At 43.9% G+C, this 24,807-nt stretch overlaps 1 protein-coding gene across 5 annotated transcripts in view; it reads right to left on the bottom strand.

Moving 5' to 3' along the window:
- Positions 1-1,028: 1,028 nt before the first annotated feature.
- Positions 1,029-24,807, bottom strand: part of ABCC5 (ATP binding cassette subfamily C member 5) — a 90,090-nt gene continuing 66,311 nt past the window's right edge. For all 5 annotated transcript variants that reach the window (XM_079101532.1, XM_079101529.1, XM_079101531.1 and 2 more), the window contains 13 exons: positions 22,566-22,750; positions 21,782-21,928; positions 21,407-21,536; positions 19,788-19,941; positions 19,570-19,698; positions 17,705-17,891; positions 16,756-16,845; positions 14,458-14,647; positions 11,972-12,131; positions 6,024-6,102; positions 4,973-5,086; positions 4,189-4,353; positions 1,029-1,514 (listed from right to left, as the gene is read on the bottom strand). In XM_079101532.1, the coding sequence (XP_078957658.1) occupies positions 1,413-1,514; positions 4,189-4,353; positions 4,973-5,086; positions 6,024-6,102; positions 11,972-12,131; positions 14,458-14,647; positions 16,756-16,845; positions 17,705-17,891; positions 19,570-19,698; positions 19,788-19,941; positions 21,407-21,536; positions 21,782-21,928; positions 22,566-22,750 (1,832 nt within the window). In that variant the 3' untranslated portion in view covers positions 1,029-1,412. The remainder of the gene's footprint in view (positions 1,515-4,188; positions 4,354-4,972; positions 5,087-6,023; positions 6,103-11,971; positions 12,132-14,457; positions 14,648-16,755; positions 16,846-17,704; positions 17,892-19,569; positions 19,699-19,787; positions 19,942-21,406; positions 21,537-21,781; positions 21,929-22,565; positions 22,751-24,807) is intronic.

Below are 24,807 nucleotides of genomic sequence, written 5' to 3'. Positions count from 1 at the left end.
CAAAGCCATCTCACTCCCTTCCCAGAGGACTATTTTATGCACCAGGAATTTTTTTTTTTTTTTTTACAAAATCCAAAATAATTTTATTCACTTTTTCAGATTTTTGCTTCCACAAGGTGTTCAGCAAACATGCTAAGGCGACAGAATGTCTAGTTGGTCACAACATGCAACACTGACCATACAACTGATGACAGCAGCGACCACGCCCACCTGAGCTACCGGCCCCAGAGCACAAAGGGGGTCTGCAGGAACACACCGAACCACACGGCAATCAGCAACCTGAGGTAGGTCTCTTTACAGTACAAAAAAACTTCTACGCCAGTGTGAGACACTGATTAGCAAGAGCTGCTGAAAGTTGCAGACTTTGGAGAGAAGGAGACTGTGCGACAGCTGCAGTGAGGAGGGAAAACAGACCCACACGATCCTGCACCCTTCACTGAACTGTGGAGGTGTGGGAACAGGCAAATGAAAAGTACCACCTAAAAAAGCAGCAGTCGGCCCCGGGGCTGGGAGCCAACAGGTCTCGGAGCTGGAGAGCTCCGTGCAGTGGCCAGCTTGAGGAACCTGAGGCAGTGCGACACTCTGTGAACGGACTGATTCCTGTTTGGAAACAACAGCAAAAAGAGGAAGGCAGGAAAGAAATCCCCCTCTCCGAGGAATGCGGAATGCGTCTGCGACTCTCATTCCTGTTGGAGGGAGGGCAGAGGGGTCCGGGGTTGTGCCCCACTGCTCTCCTGACAGAAACAGTAAGTGACACCAGGACAGAAAGCAGGAGCCCTGAGAATTCACGGCGCTCTGCAAGGCCTCCTGCAGCCCCGTCCCATCCTTGGAGTGGCTGCAGAGAGGCAGCAGAGGGGGCCGCGGAGGGCCCGCTATTGCCACAAGTCTTCCTTTGGACACCCAGAAAGCCCAGCACCGTGAAACAACCAGCTAGAGAACAACAAAATGCTATCCTTCCTACGGTCTAATAGCAAAACCAGATTTCTAGTGCAGCAAACTGTACAAAAATGATAGAAAGGAATATGCACTGTTATTAGCACAGTGCTTATTTTAATATAAAATAAACAGCTTACATTTTCACTGTAAATATAGGCTATATACAGAATTATATATAGATATAGCTACACGTATAAAGCTTCATTATAGGCCTCTGATACATTTATAGTAACGGTTCCCTGAACCTTTTAGAGTGCAATTAAGAACAAAAACTAAATTTTGTTTACATGAATATGGAATAAATACAATAATCAAAATATGATTCTCCCTAAAAGTGAAACACACAAGCCAATCCTGAACTGCTGTGCGAAAGATAAAATCGGGAAAGGCAAGGTTTCGGCAGGAGGACACGAGGGGCCCACCCCAGGCAGGGAATGGCGATGCTCTGAAGAAAGGACCTCATCAGTGGGGAGGAGTTAGCCCTTGACAGCCACCTTGTTCTCTGCAGCAGCAAACATGGCGTAGAACCGGGAGCTGTCGTTGGACAGAAGGACTGATGGGGTGTCAAACTCCACCACCTGCAAGAGGAGGAGATGGCGTCAGACTGTGGGACAGTTGGGGTGATTCACAGGATCTACTGCTAAGGAAGGGAGGCAGACCCCAGAACTCCCCGAGGATGGAATCAGGGGGATAACTCAACTAGTCCTGCTGGGCCCATTTTTCCAAATACCCAGGGAGTAAAGGAAAGTTCAGGGAGAAAGACCTCTAGACCTCCTGTGTATAAATCCTGCTTCTTTTAGCCTTGGGAAGGAAGGAATTGATCAAATGCAGGGGAACAATCATGGCTCAAGTCAAGGACATACAGGCTCGTGCCATTTTGCTGGGCAAACCAATCTAACCCTGCAGATGGAGAAGGAAGAGCTCAGGATGCCTAGTTGGCAGAGAAAAAAAGGAAGGGACTGACTTGGTCAAATGCCCATTCCTGAGATGGACTTCCAGGCAGAAGGCACCATGTTAGTAGGGCAGAGAGCATCCCACGTGTGGGAGTCTGTGATGTTTGAAAAGTACTGCTAGGCGAGATGCCGATGTATCACAATGCTTATCTTGGGGAGGGGAGATAAATGACGTGATCTTGTTTTTGCCTTTTTGTGTGTTTTTAGGGTTTACTAAAATTAAAGTCTTACAGAAGGAACGAGCCATGTATCATTGGTAACTTGTCTTCTGTTATTGATAATAATGGTACCGCAATGGCTACTTTTTTGGGGGGTACTAGGGATTGAACCCAGGGATGCTTTACTACTGAGCTACATCCCCAGGCTCCACCCCCCTTTTTTTTTGAGATAGGGCCTCACTGAGTTGCTTAGAGCCTCGCTAAGTTGCCAAGACTGGTCTCAAACCTGCAATCCTCTTGACTCAGCCTCCAGAGTCACTGGGATTATGGGTGTGTGCCACCACTCCCACTTCAAAATAGCTTCTTTTATTTAATCTATTATGTGATTAGTTCTTTATGTGCCATCTCTCAACATGTAATCAACCCTTACAACTGTTGAGAAAGAGACAGAAAGGTTAACTCTGCTTTTCAGGTGAGGGGACGCAGGCTCAGGGACTTGACCAGGGCAAAAAGAAGTATAAGCGTTATTTAACAAGAAAAACAAAATAAGGGAAGAGAAGGGTAGAGTCCCTCATGAATAATCAATCATCCTCCAACTCCAAAACACATCAGGTCATGCCTAGACACAAATAGGCCTGGACTGATATTTTTTAAAAAGAATTTCCTAGAAGGTGTTCTTGGTTCCTTCTACCTTGATTTATTTTATTTTTTTGCTATTATCAGTTTTTCAAAGGCATAGAGAGAGGTTTATTTAGGAAAGTAGATACGTATTCAAGGGAGAATGGGGGTAATCTCAAGAGTGGAGGTAGCAACCAGTTGGTGTGGGTGTCCTTTTTACCTTATTTTATTATGTTCTATTTAATACCTACAAACACAGTAGTAGTGCTGCATATGTCATAAAGAATCTCTAAATATTTAGGATCATGTAAAGGACAGTCACGAAAAATACTAAAGTGAACATAATTTCAAGATAAGGAAAAAAACTGTCTACATTTTCTCAACTCAGTTTTCGAGCCCAGGAAGAACCAATCCTGCAAAATGCTTTTCTCAATATGTCCCCCAAACAGTGAGGTGCAGTGGTTAAAAACACTGGCTTGGGAGTCAGGGCCTGATTAGTCCAAGCCCTTCCACTTCCTGTAGCCCCTTACCCGTGAGGCAGAGCTGGCAGTCCTGCCTGGTTCTGGAGTCACATGGAGAGATGGCCTGTAAAGCGCTAAGCGCAGTGCAGACACACAGTAAGCCTTCAATAAAAGTGGCTGCTGTGGTGCCATTACTGTTAATAACAGAAGACAAGGCATTATAAATGACCTATTTCTGCTAAATTATTAATATATTTCTATCCCAGGGGCACACAAAGGAAGTATTTGTCCAACATAAATTTACTTGACAACTGCTTATGTACAGAACACTGCTGGGGACCCAAAGAAGAGTGAGGTGTGATCCCTCCTTCAGGGAACTTAAAGGGAGCTCTCCAGGGAGAAAGGGTATTTCACAATCACTACAGATGAGGCAGAAGGCTACAAGAAAGGGACAGATACAGTTTGAGAGAGCTGAGGCAACCAGGGAGTCTTGTGAAAGCTTTTGCATTTGAGCCATGTCCTTCTTCAGGGACAGGCAGGCAATAAGCAGGTAGCATGAGCTCTGGGAGCAAAGACAGAGAGAGGACAAGGCTTAGAGGGTGCAAGATTGTCTACAGCCAATGAAGCCTGCAAAGAAAGGTGGGAAACGAGGAAGGCTAAGCTAGGACCAGACTGTGGGAAAGTCTGGAACACCAGGACAGAAATCTGGCAAACTACATGATTGCAAAAAGCAAACACAGGGTGGCTGGTCAAATATGCCTTAGGTGGTTTGTGTAGGTGAATGAATCACTAAGTGAACGTGCTCTCTGCCCTACCTCAAAGTGCCACAGCTTACAAGCAGCAAAAGAACTATTAAAGCAAAATCAGAGTGTGGTAGGAGCCCACCTGATTCCATCTCTTGATTGTCTCCTTCCCAAGGGCAACCAGAACGGGGTTGCTATGGCTGCTTATCTGAATGCCCAGGATCACATGAAGATGGCAATCAGCCCATCATCAGCAGAGGCCAGCTTTCCTCCCAGAAAAGGCCACATGCCAAGCCAAAGTCCCTGAAGGGCTCAGTACCTGTCCCTGGGCCAGCACCATAATCCTATCAGAGCCTAGAACCGTATGCAGGCGATGCGCAATCGTCAGCATGGTGCAGTCCGCAAATGCTTCTCGGATGGTCTCTTGAATCAGTAAGTCTGTCTCCGTGTCCATGGCAGCTGTGGCTTCATCTAAAATCAGAATCTGCCAGCAAAGCAGAGGAGAAAGAGGGATCCAGAATGCTTAATTCCTTAATTCCATTCTGGTTGATCTCAGTTTTACTAAAATGTATTTCCTCATTTTAATTCTATACTATACATTGTTTTTTCTAAGTAGATACACATGTATAAAAATATGCTTTGGCTTAGAATTGAAATAACCCACATGTGCCTTGATTACCACAAACAGGACACACAAGTAGTACTGTTTTAATTCAATACTTGTCCCTACTTGCTCTGTGGCTCTTGATGTACACATTAACTTTTCTGGACCTCCCTTTTCCTATTTGTAAAACTAGGGTAGGGTGGGGTAGTTTGATGATCTGGAAGTCTCTTGCCGTGCTACAACTACTCCCTGGCCAGAAACAACAGCTGTCCTTGGATTCTGAAGGCTTAGGGAGGTTAAAAAACAGAACAAAAGATACTCCCCCGAATCCATATACTAAATCGTGTCAAGGTTAATCTAGAATCAAGGCTGGCTGTGCTCATGGAAAGTGCTCCTGGGCTTCGAGGCAGGAGTTGGGGGCTGCACTGGCGCTCTAGCTCTTCTCTGCTGCTCTCTGCTCCTGCCACCTGCCCAGTGCCTCACCTCACTGTGCTCTCACCTTACAGTGACGCAGCAGGGCCCTTGCTATGCACAAGAGCTGCCGCTCCCCCACAGAGAAGTTGTCCCCGTTCTCCATCACTTCAGATTCAAGTTTCAGAGGTAGCTGAGCAATCTAGGGGTAGGGAAGCAAAGATTGGAAGGGTGAAAATCCAAATTCAACCTTTCCAACCTCCAGAGGCAAAAAGAAATTATTCTGAAACTTATGAAAGAATCAGTAGGCACAACCTGGCTCATTTGAAAAAAGGGACATGTGATCACATGTGCCAGGATCCATATTTTCTATGACGGCCCATGTCTCAAATACAGGAGTCTATGAGTTCCACACCATCCAAATATCCCAGAAGTTTTAATATTTACATGTTTCCCAAATCCTGTCAGATGGTGGGTTCACATTTTTGGTTCTGAAAATGTGGTCATATAAGAGGAGTAGGCAAAAGTCCACTCCTGAAGGACAGGCTGTAGGCCCATGGCTGCCAAACTTCCTTCTGTAAGCTGTGGAACACATTCTTCAAATGAAACTGTTTGAGGAAGCCCAGTGAGAAAGATAAAGCAGGCTCATCTATGTGAATCGGGGACGGGGATACCCAGCCCGACTCCAGGCCAGTGGTACCCATCTTTAGATGTGGCTCCTGGCAGAGGTTTGCCGAGTTGCCCTAAGAGGTCTGTGATCCACATGCATACTACGTGTTTTCTGCAGACTCAGTAAATTGTATAACTTTTGCACATACATGGATGCTGCACAAGTATTACACTCTTATGATTAATTAATTTCAAAGCATTAATGAATTCTGAGTTGTTATTAATATCTTGATGGATAGTATGAGGCAATATGGTGGTGTGGGAGATGGGGCTAGGAGAAACCAACTCTTAGGACATATCTGAAATGCCTGGGAAGCTCTGCTCCAATGCACTCTTTCACAGACATCCTGAAGGTGGAGGGAAAGGTGGCCACTGGCAGAGGGAGCCAAAGCAGGCTAGGGAGTGAGAGTAGCACTCCTGGTTCCCTCTCTTACAATTCCAGCACAGCTCATGCATGGCTCTTCACTTACACATTCTTTCATGTGCGTCCTTTCTAGGGCATCCCAGATCTGGTCTTCAGTGTACTGGTTGAAGGGGTCCAAATTTGATCTACAGAGAATGTAATAACAATTTCTCAGAGGCCAGCATTTAAGCAACCAAACTACAAGGGCTGCCTGTGCTGAAAGTTTAACACGCACACACAGAAACGGAGGACTCCAGCACTGAAGGTCACAGATGGTTCATTCCACAAGCAGCCACAAAGAAGTCTGAGAGGGGACTGAGCCTCCCTTTCTTCTCTATAAAACCTGATTCAACTTTAACTTTTTTTACGTAAATAATACTAGTTATAGATTTTTTTTTTTTTCCTTTTTTTTGTACTAGGGACTGAACCCAGTGGCGCTTAACCATTGGGCCACATCTCCAACCCTTCTTTATATTTTATTTAGAGACAGGGTCTCACTGAGTTGCTTAGGACCTCACTAAGTTGCTGAGGCTGGCTTTTAACTCACCATCCTCTTGCCTCAGCCTCCAAGCCCAGAAAATTAAAAAAAAATACAGATATGCAAAACACAATCGGAACAAAGATGAGTATGTTTTAAATACCTCTAATGATACCCCTAGAAACAAACACTGAGAGCATTTTGACAGATGTCCTTTTAGATTTCTTCCTGTGTCAATGTGTTAAAATACATCTCTTGATATGTATAAGCTTAGAAGAATATAAAAGAATGCATTTTTTTTTTTTTTTTCTTTTTTGCAGTGTTGAGGATCTAACCCAGGGCCTAATGCATGCTAGGTGAGTGCCCTGCCACTCAGCTAACTGCAGGCCCTGCTATCTTTCTCAATGCCCCATCACTGAGCAGGGAGCCCAATCAGGAAAAGAAAACAACCCAGCAGAAGGGCAGAGAGGAAAGGAGAGAGGGAAAAGGATAACTCAGAAGGAAAAGATTTTTCTGGTACAGATGACTGGCTTGGGGATTCCTGATGTTTATTGTACCAACTGTTTCTACCTCAAAGAAATCAAGATGATGCCAAAGGAACAGGACTGGACAGTTCTGAACATCGTGTGACAATATGGGGGCAGAGACCAGAGTGACTCATCCATAAGCCAAGGAATGCCAAAAATTGCCACCAACTACCAGAAGCCAGAACAGGCAAGGAAGGACCCTCTTCTACAAGTTCTGGAGGAAGCAAGGTCTGCAACACCTTGATTTCAGACTCCTGGCCTCTAGAACTCTGAGATGATAATTTCTGTTGTTTAAATCCACCTAGTTTGCGGTACAGTTGTCCTTTGGTATCCACAGGGGATCAGCTCCAGGACCCCCAAGGACACTAGAATCCATGGATGCTCAAGTGCTTTATGCCAAATGGTACAGCATTCCACATAACCTACATATATCCTCCTATATACTTTGAATCATCTCCGAAACTACATATAACACCTAATGCAATACAAATGTTATATGGTTTCATACTGTATTGTTCAAGGAATAATGACAAGAAAAACATATATAATTTGGTATAGATACAATGCTGGGGAACATTTTCAACCTGAGGTTGGTTGATTTCGTGGATGGGGAACCGGTGGATAGAATGGCTGACTGTCCTTTGTTATAAAATCCTAGGAAGTAAGTATACTTAGTAAATTCATCAAATACTTCTTAGCAGACAAATAGCACAAAAAAGGACAGCTGCCTGCTCACTAAGCAGCCTGCCCCATCAGATTTTCTATGGGTGAAAACTTGGCAGATATATTGACAGGCTTGATCCTCAAACCCTGGGCCTATCCCAGTGCTGAAGGAGTCTCAGAAGCCTAACCCATGGGCTCCAGATACATAAGGAATATTTACGTGCACCAGTGGGTGGTCTATATACACATTAAGGCAGACCAGACTATTCCCATCAGGGAGCTAATCAGGAATAGAAAAAACACACTCTCATTTAGAGAAGCCAGATGGTCCTGGGTCTGACCCACAGGGAGCAAGGAAAGAAAAGTCACACATCCAGTGCATCAAGAGTATTCAGATGGACAGGCAGGAAAAAAAAAACAAAAACAAAAACAAAAACAAAACAAAAAAATCCCTAAACATGAGGGTGCTTATTTTTAATAATCTGAACTCCTGGGGTCCTGATGTTGTCAAAAGTACATTTCCATCTTTGGTTTTCTACATTTTATTTTAAGCAACTTCTAAGCTAGCCTACTGGCCACTGCTAAATAAAGCCAAGAACACCTCCCAGGGTGTGAGACCATGCAAAAGATCCAGTGGAAGACTGGGCACTTAAACACCCTGTCCGACCATGTAGGGTGGGCTCCTGAGAAGACCTGGTCCTCAGCAAGAGACACCGGGGCTCACATACCTCTTCAGGAAAGCTCAAAACAGTTATTCAGAAACATGGACATGGACTGATCCTGGCTGTTAGCTGATAAGGGTAAAATCAGGTGACAAAAGAAGTGAACACAGAGTAAATGACAAAGACTAAAGAAAGCAGCAGACTGGGTGGAAAATTTTCTCAAGATGGAGGAGGTAGACCAGGAGACTCAAGATGCTGGTAAAAGGTCACTAAAGGTCAAGATCCTGGGGAGGTAGGCTTGCCTCTTGTTTTTAGCGAGATGAACTATCCCTCAAGGTTGTGATTATGAGTGGTGTCAAATACCTCCTCCGGGAGGTATCAGTGAGGGTAATGAGTGAAAGCCCAAACACTGCAGCCAGCTGGACTAGGTTCAAATTCTAGTTCTGCCACTTTCAGCTGTGTTTCTTTAGGTAAATTTCTTAACTTCTCTGGGTTTCAGTTCTTCTGTCTATAAAACAGGCATAACAATAGTACCTACCTCATGGAGTTTTGAGTATTTGATGAATTAGCACAATTAAAACACTCAGGACAGTATCTGGCTCATCCTAGGTCCTCAATAATAAGTCCTCAATAAGCTTAGCTGTCACTATTACTCTTGCTGTGTTGTTATTTAGAGCAGCAGTGTCCAGCATAGAATGACTTTTCAACAAATGTTAGACCTATCTAGTGGACTCTGTTACTATCTGATGTAGAAACTACAAGTTGTTTTTTTTTTTTTTGAGGGGGGTTCCCAAATTCAACAGGAAGACTATCAAAAAAAGGACAGGGGGCTCCCTTAAAACCACAGAAGAGTTCAGAGACAACTGAAAGACCCTGAGATTCTAAGAAGGTGCTTCAGCCCATCGCGAGTCCCAAATGCTCCTGTACCAGATGTTCTGGGCCCAGGATAAGCCAAAATGGAATGAGCCAGTTATGGTCCCAGTTGTTTCTGCTGTGATTGTGAGTTGAGAGCTGCAGATGCTTCCTAAAAGTAAGAAAATTTAATGAACAGATCAAATGGCAGAGCACTGCCATGGGAGGGGGAGGCTGGAAAAGCACGTAAGGCCTGGACCTGGGGCCTCTCCTCATGGAGCCATATCTCAGTGCAAAAGGCTGAGGAAAGGAACAGCAGCAGAAACCCAGGCCTGAGAGCCAAGCCCAGATATGAGGGAGGGCTGGGATGCAGATATGGGGAATAGCACGTAAGGCCTGGACCTGGGGCCTCTCCTCATGGAGCCATATCTCAGTGCAAAAGGCTGAGGAAAGGAACAGCAGCAGAAACCCAGGCCTGAGAGCCAAGCCCAGATATGAGGGAGGGCTGGGATGCAGAAACCCAGGCCTGAGAGCCAAGCCCAGATATGAGGGAGGGCTGGGATGCAGATATGGGGAATGGACAGGATTCTGGTTAAATCTAGGGAGGGATGGCTACAAATCAGCTGGTCTACGATATCGATTATATACATATGTAGACCAATTCAGGAATCTAGACCTCGGGACTGTCTGAGTTTGCTTGATCTTGTTTTCCATCTTGCTTTCCCTCTAAGAGTTCCTTCCAAGCTTTAAATTACTTGCTGGTATCTCAAGATGCACCTGCTCTCAATGTTGGTTAATGGCGGTGGAAACAGGGTTTCCAGATTCAGAGCCTCCAGGAGGCAGTTGAGGAAATAGCTGATCTCTCCTGCCCTAGCTTGGGAAGCTCAACTCAGGCTTTCTACTAAGAAAAGCAAATGAGTGTGACAAACTGAAAGTTCTTTGAGATCTATAAGTAACGGAGGAGGGAAGAAGAGGGAGGGCTGGATAAAAGGAGGAGGACAGATACTCTGGGAATCAACCTTTTTAGCGTCTACTACTGACTGAAGAAGCCAAAGTTAGAGTGGCAAAAAATGAAGCTTACAAAGTTTTCTGAGTTTGCAGAGCCGACTGCCCTATGAGCATGGTGAGTGCAATAACGCCACTTCGGGACGGCAGCGCACCCCTGTCCCCAGCTTGTCCACAAGGCTGCAGACATCTCTCTGGAGATGATACCAAAGGGTCCCAATTCCACTAGAGTTGCATTCTCCACTCTCCTCATTCCACAAACACAACTGCACACACCATGGTCGATTCTCGACCATTAACTCTCGAAGCCCTCAATTACAAATCCAAAGAAAGTGCTGTAAAATTCTTAAATGAAGGCTTTTTAGTTGGGTGTGGTGGCACATGCCTGTAATCCCAGTGACTTGGGAGGCTGAGACAGGAGGATCTCAAGTTCAAGGTTAGCCACAGCCACTTACCGAGGTCCTAAGCAACTTAGCAAGAACCTGTCTCAAACTGAAAATATTTTAAAAGGGCTACGGATGTTAAACAACCCTGGGTTCAATCTCTAGCACCGAAAAAAAAAAAAAAAAAAAAAAAAAAGGAAAAGAAAATTAAGGCTTTTTGGTAGCAACATTTTCAAATTCAGTCTAAAGTTCAGCATGCTTTCTTAATTCTTTCAAATGATGATGAAAAAACAATAAAAAAATATCCAGTGCTTTTGTCTAGCGCCAAATACTAAAAGGCCATTTTCCCCTCCAAAGTGTTCCTGTGGTATCTAAAAACAGAAAGATTTATGGGAAGAGAAGACTTGGCAACATGTTCTAATGTCTTAAGTTTAAACTTCACCTTTCAATGAATTCTAATTCTCTTCTGACATTGCTTAAGTGACCTTGTTACCTCAGTACCCAAAGGGAATGATTCATTATCATCAAAAGATCCAGAACACACTATCTGAGTTCAGTGAGAGAAATGCCAAAATAAACACTACCAAGAATGTTGACTAATTGTCTGGCATGGACTGAATGTTTGTTTGCCCCCCAAATTTATACACCAGTGTGTTGGGGCCTTTGGGAGGTAATCAGGTTTAGATGAAGTCATGAGGATGGGGTCCTTGTGACAGGATTAGTGCCCTTCTAAGAAGAGGAAGAAACAAAAACTTGCTTGCTCTGCTCTCTGTCTGCATGGATACACCAAGAAAAGGCCAGGCTCTGTGCTCATATTATTTGTATGAATTTATTCAATCCACAACAACAGGTCTTTAAAATACTTAAAAAGTATTCCCATTTTAGGGGTGAGGAAACAGGCTTAGGATTGGTAACTTGTCCAGTCATGGGGAAGAACTCTGGCCCAAATCTCTCTGATTTCTTTACCACCTGCTGCAGGACCTCTCTGCTCTGTTTAAAGGGGCTCCTGCAGCAGAGTTGCCTCTTGCCTCTGCAACAGAAAGCACACAGTGCATGCTGGGCATGGTAGCACATGCCTGTAATCCCACTGGCTGGCGGGGCGGGGCATGGCAGAGGCAGGAAGATCAAAAGTTCAAAACCAACCTCAGCAACTTAGTGAGGCTCTAAGCAACTTAGCGAGACCCCATCTCAAAAATAAAACATAAAAAGGGCTGGGGATGTGGCTCAATGGTTAAGTGTCCCTGGGTTCAATCCCTGTGACCAAAAAGAAAACACACACACACACACACACACACACACACACACACACACACACAGTGTAGAGGGAAAAGTACTAGACTGAGGTCATGGGCTTTCATCCCAGGTACCAGCCAGCTCTGGCACTGTGTACATACCCACCTGGCCTCTAAGTGAAGCAGGAAGCATGCAGGTGCACAGGTCCTCACCTGACAGTGCCACTGAACAGCACTGGTTCTTGAGGAATGATGGAGAGCTTGCTTCGGAGGTCAGCAAGGCCAATATCACTGATTCTTACTCCATCGATCTTGATGCAGCCTCCAGATAACTCCACCAGACGGAAGAGGGCCATCCCCAGAGAGGACTTCCCTGGGGATCAGAAGACAGGCAGGAAAGTAGCTCTATTAGCAACTTCTGGGAAGCCAAAACTGGTTTATGCCTAGGGCAAAGTCATTTTTTTCTTTTCCTAGCCTATCCTTCTTTGGACTGACTGAGATAATACGTAAACAATAGCTGGAAACAGAAGAAAGCATTTAACGTTCCTGAGCTACAAAGTAGTCATTTAAATCCAGAGGTACAGCCTGAGGCATGGGAGAGACAGGTCCCGGTTCACAAGAGTAAAGTGGAAATAGGCCTGTTCTTTCTCCGGAACAGGCATGGGGCAGGGCGGACTGCAGAGTGAGGGGAACAGAGTCCTACATCAAGCAGCTGGAGGGCAAACCAGAGCACAAGAAGTCCTGCCTCTCTCTATCCCTTTGCTGTGGCTGAGAAAGAAATTAAGGCAAGGTTTCTCACTGCTGGAGCAGTGGGGTGTGGAAGGGGTTCTGGGGTAAATGCGCCAGGGAAGGAGGTTTTGGCTTAAGCAAAGAAGAGGCTGCGGATGACTCTCCTGAGACAGGGAATTGTGGTGCGGCAGAGAAGCAGGAGTGGTGGATGAAATGAGGAGGCCAGTATCGTAAGGACAGGCTGAAGTTTTTCTTGATGGAATCTGCATTTGAAAAGCTATGCAATACAGGAAGACAATGTCCACCTCCCATAAACTCACTACTGACACACTGACATATTGACACACTCCCTTTCAGTTTCTTCCTTGGAGTTGAGCTCATCTCAAAGATATAATACTATCACTGTTTTTTCCCTCACTCTTGTGTGACGAGCACTCACTCAACCTTTACCAGATAAAATCTGCATGGTTCCAACATATTCACATGGATGTATTCTCACTTATTAATCCAGTCTTCTCTTTTTATAATAATGTTGTGGCACAAATCTCAGTGCTCAAGCTTTCCCTTGTGTCAAATAATTTCCTTGGGTTACATTCTCAGAACTGAAATTACTAAGTCAAATAACCATGTAAAAGTCTCTCTCCATATGGTGCCAAAAACAAAACCAAAAACAAAGCAACAACTACCAGAAAAATTTGACAAAAGCTTTCTGTAATTCAGACCCACAGTTTAGATCTAGAGCAAAGGTGTTTCAAGCTTTTGGGACAGTCATGTCCTTGCTGACAATTCTCTTTCCAGTTTGAAACACCTGGAGGCAGTGTCTTGTTTTGACATGAAGCAATTCCCTCCAACAGAAAATAGGTAATGACTTTTTCTTTCCCCTTAAGAAGGCTCTTTAAAGTAAATTGGCCAGAAAAGACAAAAGGTCTCCTTTAAAAAAAATTTTTTTTCATGGCAAGAGAAAGAGCTCAAATGGTTTTGATGCCAAGGAAGCATGAAGCCCAGGAAGCTAATGATAAATAAACCAGAGAGACCTCTGTACAAGGACAGACCATTTGTAAAAGAAGATAAGACTTAATCTTTGAAAATGTCACTAAGGAAGGAAATGACCCTAGAAATCTACAGGTTATATAGTAACGTATTTGTAAGAACAAGAGTGAAGTAAAATACCTAAAATGAAGGTCACTTCTTTTATCTCTTCACAATTGATGTCAGATCAAGAAAATAATGTGTCTTCAAAGGAACACAGGTTCTTTAGAGTTTTGCAAGCTTCCAACAAATATGAGGCTACACGAGCAACGTATCACAAAGTCCTTCAAATTCTTCACCTACTCTGACTTCATAAAAATAGGGATGTGCACTGCAGTGCTATTCATGAGTGAAAAATTAACAACAGCCTCAATTCCCTATTGATTGGGGATTAGTTAAATATCCATTATGGTACACCCATAAAATAGAACTGTATATTATGTTACAGAGCAATCATTAAGTAACATGGGAAAATAGTGATAGTTTTAAAAGAAGTTCATAAAACTTCATTTATACAACAGTATAAAATGACCACATTTTTTTGTAAACATATATGTTAGTAGGAAAAAAACCAAACAAGATATCCACCAAGATGTCACCAGTGTTATCACTGGGTAGGGGAGTCCCAGGTACTTTGCTACACAGTCACAGCATTCTGCTCTGACAGGGTAGGCTTTGATAACTGGAGAAAGCCCAACATAGCATAAAAGCAGGGTTAAAAACCAATCTAGAAAAAAATAAAATGAAGAAAAAAGAAAAACAAAACCAAAAAACCAACCTACAAAGCCAGTTTTGGAGAGGTCTGAGAAACTAATTGCTTATCCAATAGGGATCCAGTTTTCAGAGATCAAAGCAATATTCAATAAACTGTTAAATGCTGACAAAAAACTAGGTTTCAATTGCTTTAAATGTTTCTCTAGAGAGGACTTTTTGATCCTTACCTGACCCTGTCCGCCCCACAATGCCAATCTTCTCCTTGGGTTTGATGGTGAAGGACACTTTCTTTAGGACTAGGGGGAGATTTTCTCGGTACCTCATCTCTGCATTCTCAAAGGTCACCTCTCCTTCCTGAGGCCAGTCAGGGGGAGGAGCCTTGTTCTTGATTCTGGCGGGGGCTTCCAAGGAGAGGGTCTAGGGAGACAGAAGTGGCCAGTTCAGACTGACTGCAGGTTTTTGGAGAGCAGCATGGCTTTGTTATAGACACATAAAGACAGAACAACTGGGGCTGGAGTTGTGGCTCAGTGGTGGAGCGCTTGCCTTGCATGTGTGAGGCACTGGGTTCGATTCTCAGCACCACATATAAATAAATGAATAAAATAAAAGGTCTCTGAACATCTGAAAAAAATTAAAAAAAAAAAAAAAAAAAAAGACAGAACAACTACAGCAGCCACACACAGGCAGCTACCACCCCGAGCCCCTGCTGAAAAAGAATGCCTTGGCAGTAAATGCTCACCAACACTAAACTAGACAGAGAGAGTACCCAGCTACTGTGCTAATGGCCGCCATGCAGCATGGAGATAGCCTTGGTTTTCAAACTGCCTTCTCTCTTAAGGAATTCTCCATAATACTGCCTGGGGGCCAAGGGAGAATCTAACTGGGGGGGGTCACAAGGTCCTTCACCCCCTCTTCAACCACAGTTTTTATCAGAATTCTTTGAAAATATCCCACTTGAAATTTTAGAATCCCACCATTTGAATACTACAAGCCTAAATTAATCCCAAAGTCAGGAAACCAACATTTTCTGAACATCTGATCAGATCCTGGCATTTTGACACATCCTGGTGAATCCAGGAGACAGACTCCAAATCCAATTTTGCCACTAAGAGCTGTGTGACGTAGGCATGCCACTTCTCTTCTCCAGGCCATAAGGTCTCATCTACAATTTATGGGGACTGGGTTAGATGACCTTGGGAATCCATTCCAGCTTTAAAAGGTTGTACTATAACTGCCTGGGTAATTTGGTCACCAACACCCACACTTCACAATGTCCTGGCAAAACTCTCTGGCAATTAGACATGGGGCTTATAGCCTTAGAGAGAAATCAGGGCCAAAGACTAGTGTTCGGGGACAGTGGAGATTGAAGTCTAAAGTTCCAAGCTGGAAAGACTGTGTTGGGAGAGATATTCAGGTAAGGGACTGGCTGTGGGAAAGCAGTCCTTAGAAATGGGTCCGCAGTGCATCACCACTGACCATCATCCTGTCCTCTCTAGCAGGAGACTGACCCCACCAGCAGTATTAACTCAAGCTCCGCACCCGCATGTGCATACACGTGTTCTCTGCGGACCACAACACAGGGCAAAGCAGCAAGGTCTAAACATAAAGAACAGCTGCCACCAGATACATCAGAGAGTTCCCTGACTCTCTTTATGAGAATATTTGTAAATTTATGAAATACTTGATAATGAATGAGGCTCACTGTCTAAACAAGTGGGTGAGGAAGCACACCTCTGATAGGAAGTGCAGTTTACATACACTTAGTTCTCAACTGTGAGAATGGTTTTTTGAAACTATGTTTGTAAGTTGAACTATTTGGAATTCAGAAAGTATTATTCTTCCCTGTCAATGATGACACAAATACTAATACAGTCTCAGGGAAGTTCATAAGACAGGTGACTCTTGAGAAATGAGTAAAATTTGAGAATCCTAACTCCTCATGACTCTGCTTCCTTCCACAGAAAATTGTTTTTAGGGTTCCACTGGGACACCAGCAAGATGTCACCTCAGGGCAAGACTAAAGGGGCTCCAAGGAGAAGTTGAGAAGACTAGCTACTCTAAGTGTTGCCTTAATTTACTTGTTTCAGTTTAAGAAACATCTATGGAGCTTTTAAAACTACAGAAGCTGGGGTCCCACTCCAGACCCATGGCATCAGAATCTGCAAGTGAGGCCCATGTTAGTCTCCACCGAAAGTCCAAAAGGGGATCCTGGTGGCCATCTCTGGCCAAGAACCACTGGACTAGACCAGGAATTTAAATGATTCATGGTTTCAAACAGGACAAGGAAAATGTTACATCAGTAGGTTAAACTGAAATAAGCAGATTCTGAACATTTTGGGAATTAGCCAATGAACCTAAGTTCTCTACTGGACATAATTTATCAATATATTTAGAAGCTCTTATGGTATTCTATGCTCTATTCCAAGCATGCTGGCAAAGCAGAGAAAACAAATCTCTTGCTTGCACACCATCTATGGAAATAAGGGAGGAGTCAGACCACCGCGAAGGGCCTGAAGCAGTCTGACCTTAATGTAGTGATTGATCCTCTCCACTGAGGTGAATCGCGCTTCTGTCTCGGATGCCAGTCTGACAGTAAACTGGAACAGCCCCGTTAACTGATAATGGAAAGCAAAAATCCAACAGAGAATTCGTTATCCATATGTGCCTGGCAATAAGAGAGAACTTCCTTCATCCAGAGGACTGTGACTCAGTTGTAAGAACTACCTGAGCACACATACAGCTGGTTTCAGGGACCTGTCACTCTCTCACATTTAAGACCATGCCTACCATTCCTCACGTCAACTGCATGGCTCAGTGAATGCAGGTGGCACTGGGGTCCTGCTGGCACTATGTTCTTGTACCCTGAGGCCTTCTAGTCAATTTTATGTTTCCAATAACACACCTGAAGCTGCATGACTTTGTATCTGAGCCTGTCTGTGGTAGTCACAACAGAGATTGTAGCCTGTGAGCCACTAGTGAGAAAGCTCCTAGGGAAGTAAGATAAAAGAAAAAAGGCTGAGAAAAAGGTGAAAACAGCCCATGTGCACCACAGACTGAGGATTCTGAGCACAGTGGATACAGCACACTGTCTTCCCCAACCAATCATCTAGTGAGTCTGCATGGACATCTTTGGACATCTATGAAGACATATCTTTCTGGAGTTCCTTTGGTTACTTATTTACTTTTACCTTTCCAATATGGAAAATGTCAAATATACACAAGAATACAGGGAGTAATAAAAGGAACACCTGGTCTTAAGGAGTTAAATTCTTTTATTCTGAATTCTACCCCTCTCTCCCATTCCAGCATGTCCCAGCCAAATCCAGACTATTACTGTCAGGCCAGACCAGGAGATGCTCTAGGGGTCCTGTGGTGAACCAATGGTTAGGGTGCAGCCCCCATTCCCACCCCAATGATGCCAAAGTAGGATGTACTCAAATATGCAAAGCTGATGCCCCCAACCCAGATACTGACCTGGACAGCGTAAGAGATGGCAAGACCTGCATAGGCTGGGGGAATCTGCCCATGCATGAGAACAATCATCAACCCAGTGGTGGTGATCAGAGCAATACTGATGAGGTCCAGCCGCACCGCCAGCCACCTCATTGCACATGTGAACAAGAAAAAAGGAGCCTGGTTGTCATCCAGTAGCTCCTGGTACCTGTGGGCAGATAAAGTACCATGCGACCCAGCTCATGGACGGCTTCAAAGCTTCAGTCAACCACAGAATGCAGGGTAAATGATTAAATACTTCCAGTTTCTAACTGAGAGAATGACATGGAACCTTCAGGGGGGCAGATTATCCTGGGCCTTTAACCTAGGAGGACATGGGGTTTTCTAATGTTAGTTACCCTTCCAAAAAAAAAAAAAGTGCCACATTAAAGATATTAGGGAGAATCATCGACCTGAATGGCACAGGAAAAGCATGGCACAGACCATAAAGGGGCTTGTACTAAGCTTTAGAAAAATGTCTTAGGTTAAGGGTCATTTTCTCAAAGAGGTTATAAATGGTAAGTAGGAGAAACAGTCTAAGGCCAGGAAAAGGAAACTTTCAGAGTGCACGTGGGAAAGTTGTGCGCATGCGTGCGTGTGTGTGCTGACACACCACCAGTGGGCAGAAGACACGTGCTTCCCAAGGCCACAGAGTGAAGAAGCAGAAGTGAGCTGAACCACGGCAAGAGGGACTTAGATAACTGTGCCCCTGGAGGAGCATCACACCAATCAGGGGCTGCTAGAAAGACCAGACCCATCTGAGGGCCCAGGGCATCATGGAAAGTTACAACTCCCGAACAAGGGGTTTGGTTAGGCATGTGTGCTTTGCTTTAAAAAAAAATCATTTTTCCCCCTGACAATAAAATAATACTCTCCAAAGAAAATTTAGAAAATGCAACCAAAAAGAGAAAAATGTAAATCCCAATTATCACCCATTTAAAACCAGAGTTAATATTCTGTGGTATTTCCTCCTCCTTCACTTTTTCAATTAAATTTACTGTGTCTACGCACACATATACATTCAATATATACCACTTTTTTTAAGTTAGGAAGTATTTTTCTGAATCATTTAACATTTTGAAAATAATTTTTTCTAATCTTGTTACTGCAATTTTTTTAAAAAAATCTTAATTTTTTGAATAGGTGATATATATACACAAGATAGAAAGTTTAAAAGTTACAAAACGTTTACCAGGATAAGTCAATTTTTCTCCTGCCCATCCTCCAGCTACCTAGTTCCCCATTCCAGGCAACTGTTTCTTTTGTATCCTTTCAGAGACATTCTAAATGTTGTACAAAAGCTGCAAACACATTCTCAAAAGGTAGCACACCATACACACACCTGTATCCTCCTCCTTCACTAATACCATGTCAGTACACAGAGCTGCTTCATTCTTTATAAGGGCCAGGGAATAATCCATACCATAGCTTATTTTACCACCTTCTATTGAAGGACAATTAAATTTGTTTCAATCTCTTAATACAGATCTCCAGAATGACTACCTACACACAAATTTCATAAACAACATTTGATGGCTAAATAAAATGCAAATATAAGATCAATGACTTTACTATTTCAAAAAGGAAGAAAAGTAAAAGTCCACCAAATACAGCTTTTCAAGAACAAAAGCCAAGAGACTTCAAATCTGTATTTCATCTTCTCATTTGCTCAGAGGACTCTCACCCAAGCAACTCAATTTTAATCAGAGACTGTTGCATTAAATCACTAATACCCTTAGTAAAAACTTTACAATCCCAAGCTGGGGCCTTGAAGAGCCCCTTAGACTATTGTTAAGTGTTCGGATGCTGGCTCCCCCTTCAAAGCCACAGCCCCCATCAGCACTAACCTGTGCAGAAACTCTTGCCCTTTGTTGTAGGCATGGATGGTGGCGAGGCCCTGTATGCTGGATGTGATGTGGGAGAGGAAAGGTGACTGAGTGATATTGTCCAGACGCTTCAGCTCCCGAATCAGGACCCTGAAAAGAGAATAGTCCTGTATCACAGGGGTGGACCAGCAACTCTGGCCTCCTCCCTGCTCTGGCAGACACGAATACCTCCTGTTTACCTGGAGACGATATGCAGAACTGAAAAGAGGATGACCAGAGGCCCCACGGCCACAAGGAACCACGGGAAAACTCCTGCAATCATTCCGACACAGAAGAACACCAGGATGACATTCTGGATGAACATCTCAGCCTGGAATGGCAGACGCACGTCGACTGGGAAAACCACAAGGGAACAAGTGTCAGAATCTTGGGACCCGTAAATAAGGAAAATAGAGCTAAACATTTAAAAATGGAAAAAAAAAAAAAAAAAAAAAAGGCTCACAAAAATTCCCATCTGAAATTTTTGATGCTGCCTTTAAAAAGTCTATCAAAGAAAAAGTTAGAAACCTGGTTTCTTTAACTTTTCTTGAGACTAGAAAATTTAGGTGATATTTCATGCCCTCTGCCTTTTATTTCTAAATTTTTTTAGGATGTCAATGGACCTTTATTTTATTCATTTATTTATATATGGTGCTGAGGATCAAACCCAGTGCCTCACACGTGCTAGGCAAGCATTCCACCACTGAGCCACGATCCCAGGCCCAACCTCTGTTTTTTGTTCACTGTCCTGCCTAGCCCTTTTAAACATTTTCTGCCTTTACAAAGTACTATTTGCTTGTTGTAAAATATTTGGAAAATATGTTTATAACCAAAGATAATCTATATTCTTACCAATATCAATGAACTGCTGCTAACATTTAAGAGCTTTTTCATCATGACAAAAGTCAAAGTAGGTATACAGAACCTTTATTTTCTTCAACTCTTCTTGGCAGTCTCCCCACCCTACTCCTCCCACTCTTTTCTTTTAGTTGAAGTATTTTCATGTAAATTCCATATTGATAGCACTGATTTTTTTTTTCCTGCTTTCCAACTGTGCATGAGTACACATATGTAGGTATCTGTGTGTAACACATGTGGAAACGTGTCATGCATCAGTTCAGTTACTAGGGATGGTTCTGATATGTTACCGCTGGCCATGGCTTTACGCTAGCCTATAGATACCTGAGACAAACTCCTGCTGTGGAGGCCACCATAATGCAATTGTTAAAAACACTAACTTTGGGGTCAAAAAAAATCTGAGCTCAATTCCCAGCTTGGTCACCTGACAGCTCTATGGCTCTAGGCAAGCTACTTTAACCTTTCTGGACATCAGCCTTCTCATGTATTCAACGGCGGAAACAATGCCCACATCACTAGGCTGCTGTGCAGATGAGGATGAGATGCATAACACTTCAGCACTCTGCTTCTTGCACAGCAAGCTCTTAGCAAAGGTCAGGAGGCACCACTACTCTTCTGGGTTATGGGGAGCATTAAGTTCTACTGCAGGCATAGACCATGCAGCACCCAGAAAATGTCAAGGAAAGTGCAGCTACCTAGGAACCAACACATTACTTCAAAGTAAACATGTGCTTTGGAATCTCAGATGTCACTGTCCAAAGCCTGTCTGCTAACTCAATCCTCTGAACCTTTTAGGTCAGATAAAGCAGAATGAGAATGTGGACGAAAGGTTCCTGGTGAAAATACCAGCATCTCAGGACAGAAAGAGATGCCCATCCAGGGGTTCATCTGGGAAGGCTGCAGGCACAGTAAGCTCTGATTTGAGCTCCAGAGCATAAAAGAAACCAGCAGTAAAAAATACCTTCATCCATGTCTTTGGAAAACCGATTGAGAATCCTCCCTGTGGGGGTAGTGTCAAAAAACTTCATAGGGCTCCGAAGAATTCTTCGGAAAAGCTCATCATGGAGCCGGGAAGAAGCCCGCAGGGTGCCCTGAAGAAAAGATACAAAGTGATCACAACTTAGGGGCTCAGGGTGCTACTTTGCAGGATATCCACTGCCAAAGGCCTGGGAGTCCAAATGGTCAGGCAGCACAGGTGATGAATGAGAAGCTGAGGACGATGGGGTGCAGGTCATTTCAGCTAGGGTCATCCTGCTGACCCTAGAGATGCTATGCCCAAGCATGACCACACAGTCACCAGAGAGAGGGGGTGCAGAGGCTGCCCACCATGGCATACCTTGACAAAGACAACTCCACGAATAGCTTTCAGGATCAGCATGACTGCCATGGAGAGGGCATAGATGCTGGCATAGTACTGCATGTGGGGATTGTCCTTCATGCTGTCACTCACAGAACTCCTGTTCCCTCGAATCACCGTGGCATTCTGTTTAGAGGCAAAGCTTTATGAGGCAAGACTCTAAAGACAACCAGGTGTCCCCCTTCTTGGCCATGCTAACTCAGGGGCGGGTACAGGACATGACCCTGGGACTTGGTCACACAAACACAAGGCAGGCTTTGCTACTCCCTTCTCTTTTCTAAAGATAGCTGATAGCCTGCCAGCGTCCTGTGGGTTGGTCAAGAATTTTTCTCATGTCTTGTGGGATTATATTAGGAATTCATCTTCCTTTTTTTTTTTTTTTTAAATTTTAAATTGATACATAAAATCAAAAATTGATTTTCTTTTTCTTTTGTAGAGCTGGGGGACTGAACTCTAGGCGTTGCACATATTAGGTAAGTGCTCTACCACGGAGCCTTATCCCTAACCCTTTTAATTTGAGAGAGTTTTGCTAAATTGACTGGGCTAACCTGGTACTTTCCATCTCTTGCCTCAGCCTCCCGAGTAGCTAGGATTATATATAGACTATGCCAACATGCCAGGCTAAAATTGTACATATTAATGCAGTACCAAGTTGTGTTTCTGTTGCCTCTTTTAAATGACAACTAGAAGCTTCCCTAAGAATAGCCAGGAAGAGACAGCCACATTCTCAGACATAGGATCGCCTGTTGGTGAGTAACCTTACCCCACTTCCTTGTTTGATCCAATAACTCAGCCACCAGGTGCTGAAGGCAGTGCTGCCCACGTTCAGCATGAAAAGGGCCATGATGACCAGGAATGCCAGGGGTCCCCCTGCAGCCTGGATGTAGACACCGTACACCGACCAGGGCACTGAACCCTGTCCCTTCTCTTCCAGCTGCACAAGCTGCCCTAAATAAGTGAGAAAGAAACATGAACTCGGGAAGAGTGTGAATTAAACTTTCTGAGGCCATAGATTTGGATTGGAGCCAATAGACCAAACCAACATAGAATAATTGCAGTAACTAAGCTTTGGTGGGCTACAGGAGGTCCTGTGGCCAATTAACTTTATTCTGTAAATAATTAGTTAATCTGTAACCAACTGACTGGTAGATTGAGCTGTAGCCAATGAAGTTGTTTACTATGCTGAAAGTCTTGCTATCAGATCACATTGTTGGTAGGAGTTTTCAGAACCTGCTCTGACTGGCGAATCATTTTTGTTTTGCACAAATAAACTCTACTCAATTTAATTATCTAAGGAATTTTCCTTTTAACATGAGCTACTCCCCCACAACTAAGTCACCTCAAGGGGAGCAGAATCAAAGACAGCCTAGTTTCACAGGGCTCTGGATTAGAATAATTTCTTCTTTACCAGAAGGATTCATTCATCTACTTAACACTTACTGATCACCTACTATAAAGCAGGCCAATAAAGAGGCTTGAGCAAGGCCCCTGTCACTGAGGACCCGCCTGAGGATCCCATCAGTCTGGAGAACTGGCAGATAAATAAGCACATGATAAAATGTGCATAATGGGACGAATGGGTCGTACGCAGGGCAGCATGGGGACATCCAGGCAATGCAACCTAATTTTGGGAGGGGTGTGGGCTGTCAGCAGGCAAAAGCAGAGAAGACTTTCTGTGCTTCTTGAAAAGTAAGGCAGAACCAACCAGGCAGGGAGACACTCAGCAAAGAAGATAACAGGAGCACTGGCAGAGGGGGGAAAACTGCCTAACAGTGTAAAGCTGGCAAGTCGTCACAGCTGGAACAAAGGTGCACTTAAAGAGTGATGTAAGAGAAGGTGAGGCTGGTTAAACAGGCTCTGGCCAGGGAACAAAGGCATCTGAGCCTTCTCTTGAAGACAGGCTGTCTCGAGAGAATGGGTTGCAGGCATGTGGAGGTTTGACTCCTGATTACTGCTGGGCTAGGTGGATCCAGGATGGTCACACTGTAAGACTGGCTGCCTCAGTAGTGAGCAGCCTCTTCTATGCCTCTCAGTGTTCCCTACAGACAGGAGCATTTTCCTTCTTCCTTCCCTTTTTTTTTTTGACCAAAGATTGAGCCCAGGGGCACTGAGCCACTGAGCCATATCCCCAGCCCTTTTTTCCTTAAACAAGCATTTTCTGTGTGCTGTGCCAAGGAAAGAAAACACTGCTTTGAAATTGAGAGGTCACTCTAAGGCTTCATGCAGGGGAGTAAATTGACTATCTGTTTTTATTTATTTTGAGATGGGGTCTTGCCAATGTCGTCTGAAATCCTGGGCTCAAATGATCCTCGAGCCTTAGCCTCCTGAGTGCCACCACACCCAACTTTGGTCTTTTGCTTTCAACTAGGTGTCTCAGCTGTTTAGGTGGAGAACAGATTTAAAAAGGAGGCAGCTGTAATACTCTAGGAAGGAAACAGTGAGGGCCCAAATCAGAGTGGTGGCAATGGGGATAGAGTTGCAGGAGGTATATTCAGTAGAATGTGGTCACTGACTCAGAGGAAAGAAAAGGTCCAAGGACATCTCCCAGGTGTGGCTAGATGATTGATGCTGACTTAAGAAAACAGAGAAAGGTCATACAGGAAGCACCTGCCTCTTCACATACCAGGTTTAATAATCTTGGATAGGCCACCATGGCTTGGGGACTTAGAGAGTTGAGTAACCAGGCTGGTGGCTGGATAGATGAGAACAAATGCTCCCTTAGTGATATTCTGGTTTATGGCAGGAACTACAGATGTCTCAGTTTTCTGTGCTGTTTGCTTTATGGGTGTGTCAATAAAGGATCTTAAATCATGCCTGGATTCAAAAATTGAGGCTGTTCCTTTCAAATAAAGAGGCAGAGAGTGATCAATCGATATGTCAACTTCTAATATTAAATGTCTGCTGCAGTTTTAAGAACTAGGATAGTGGATTTGCCATTGCCCCAAGCAGGAAGGTCCCTGGATTCAAAAGTATCAGGTGAGGAGGTGACTCTATAAGAAAAGAGT

Source organism: Sciurus vulgaris (assembly GCF_902686455.1).
Source record: "Sciurus vulgaris genome assembly, chromosome: 10".
NCBI lineage: Eukaryota > Metazoa > Chordata > Mammalia > Rodentia > Sciuridae > Sciurus > Sciurus vulgaris.
Note: the sequence above shows the minus strand (reverse complement) of the source record. Positions and strands in the feature narration are given on the sequence as shown.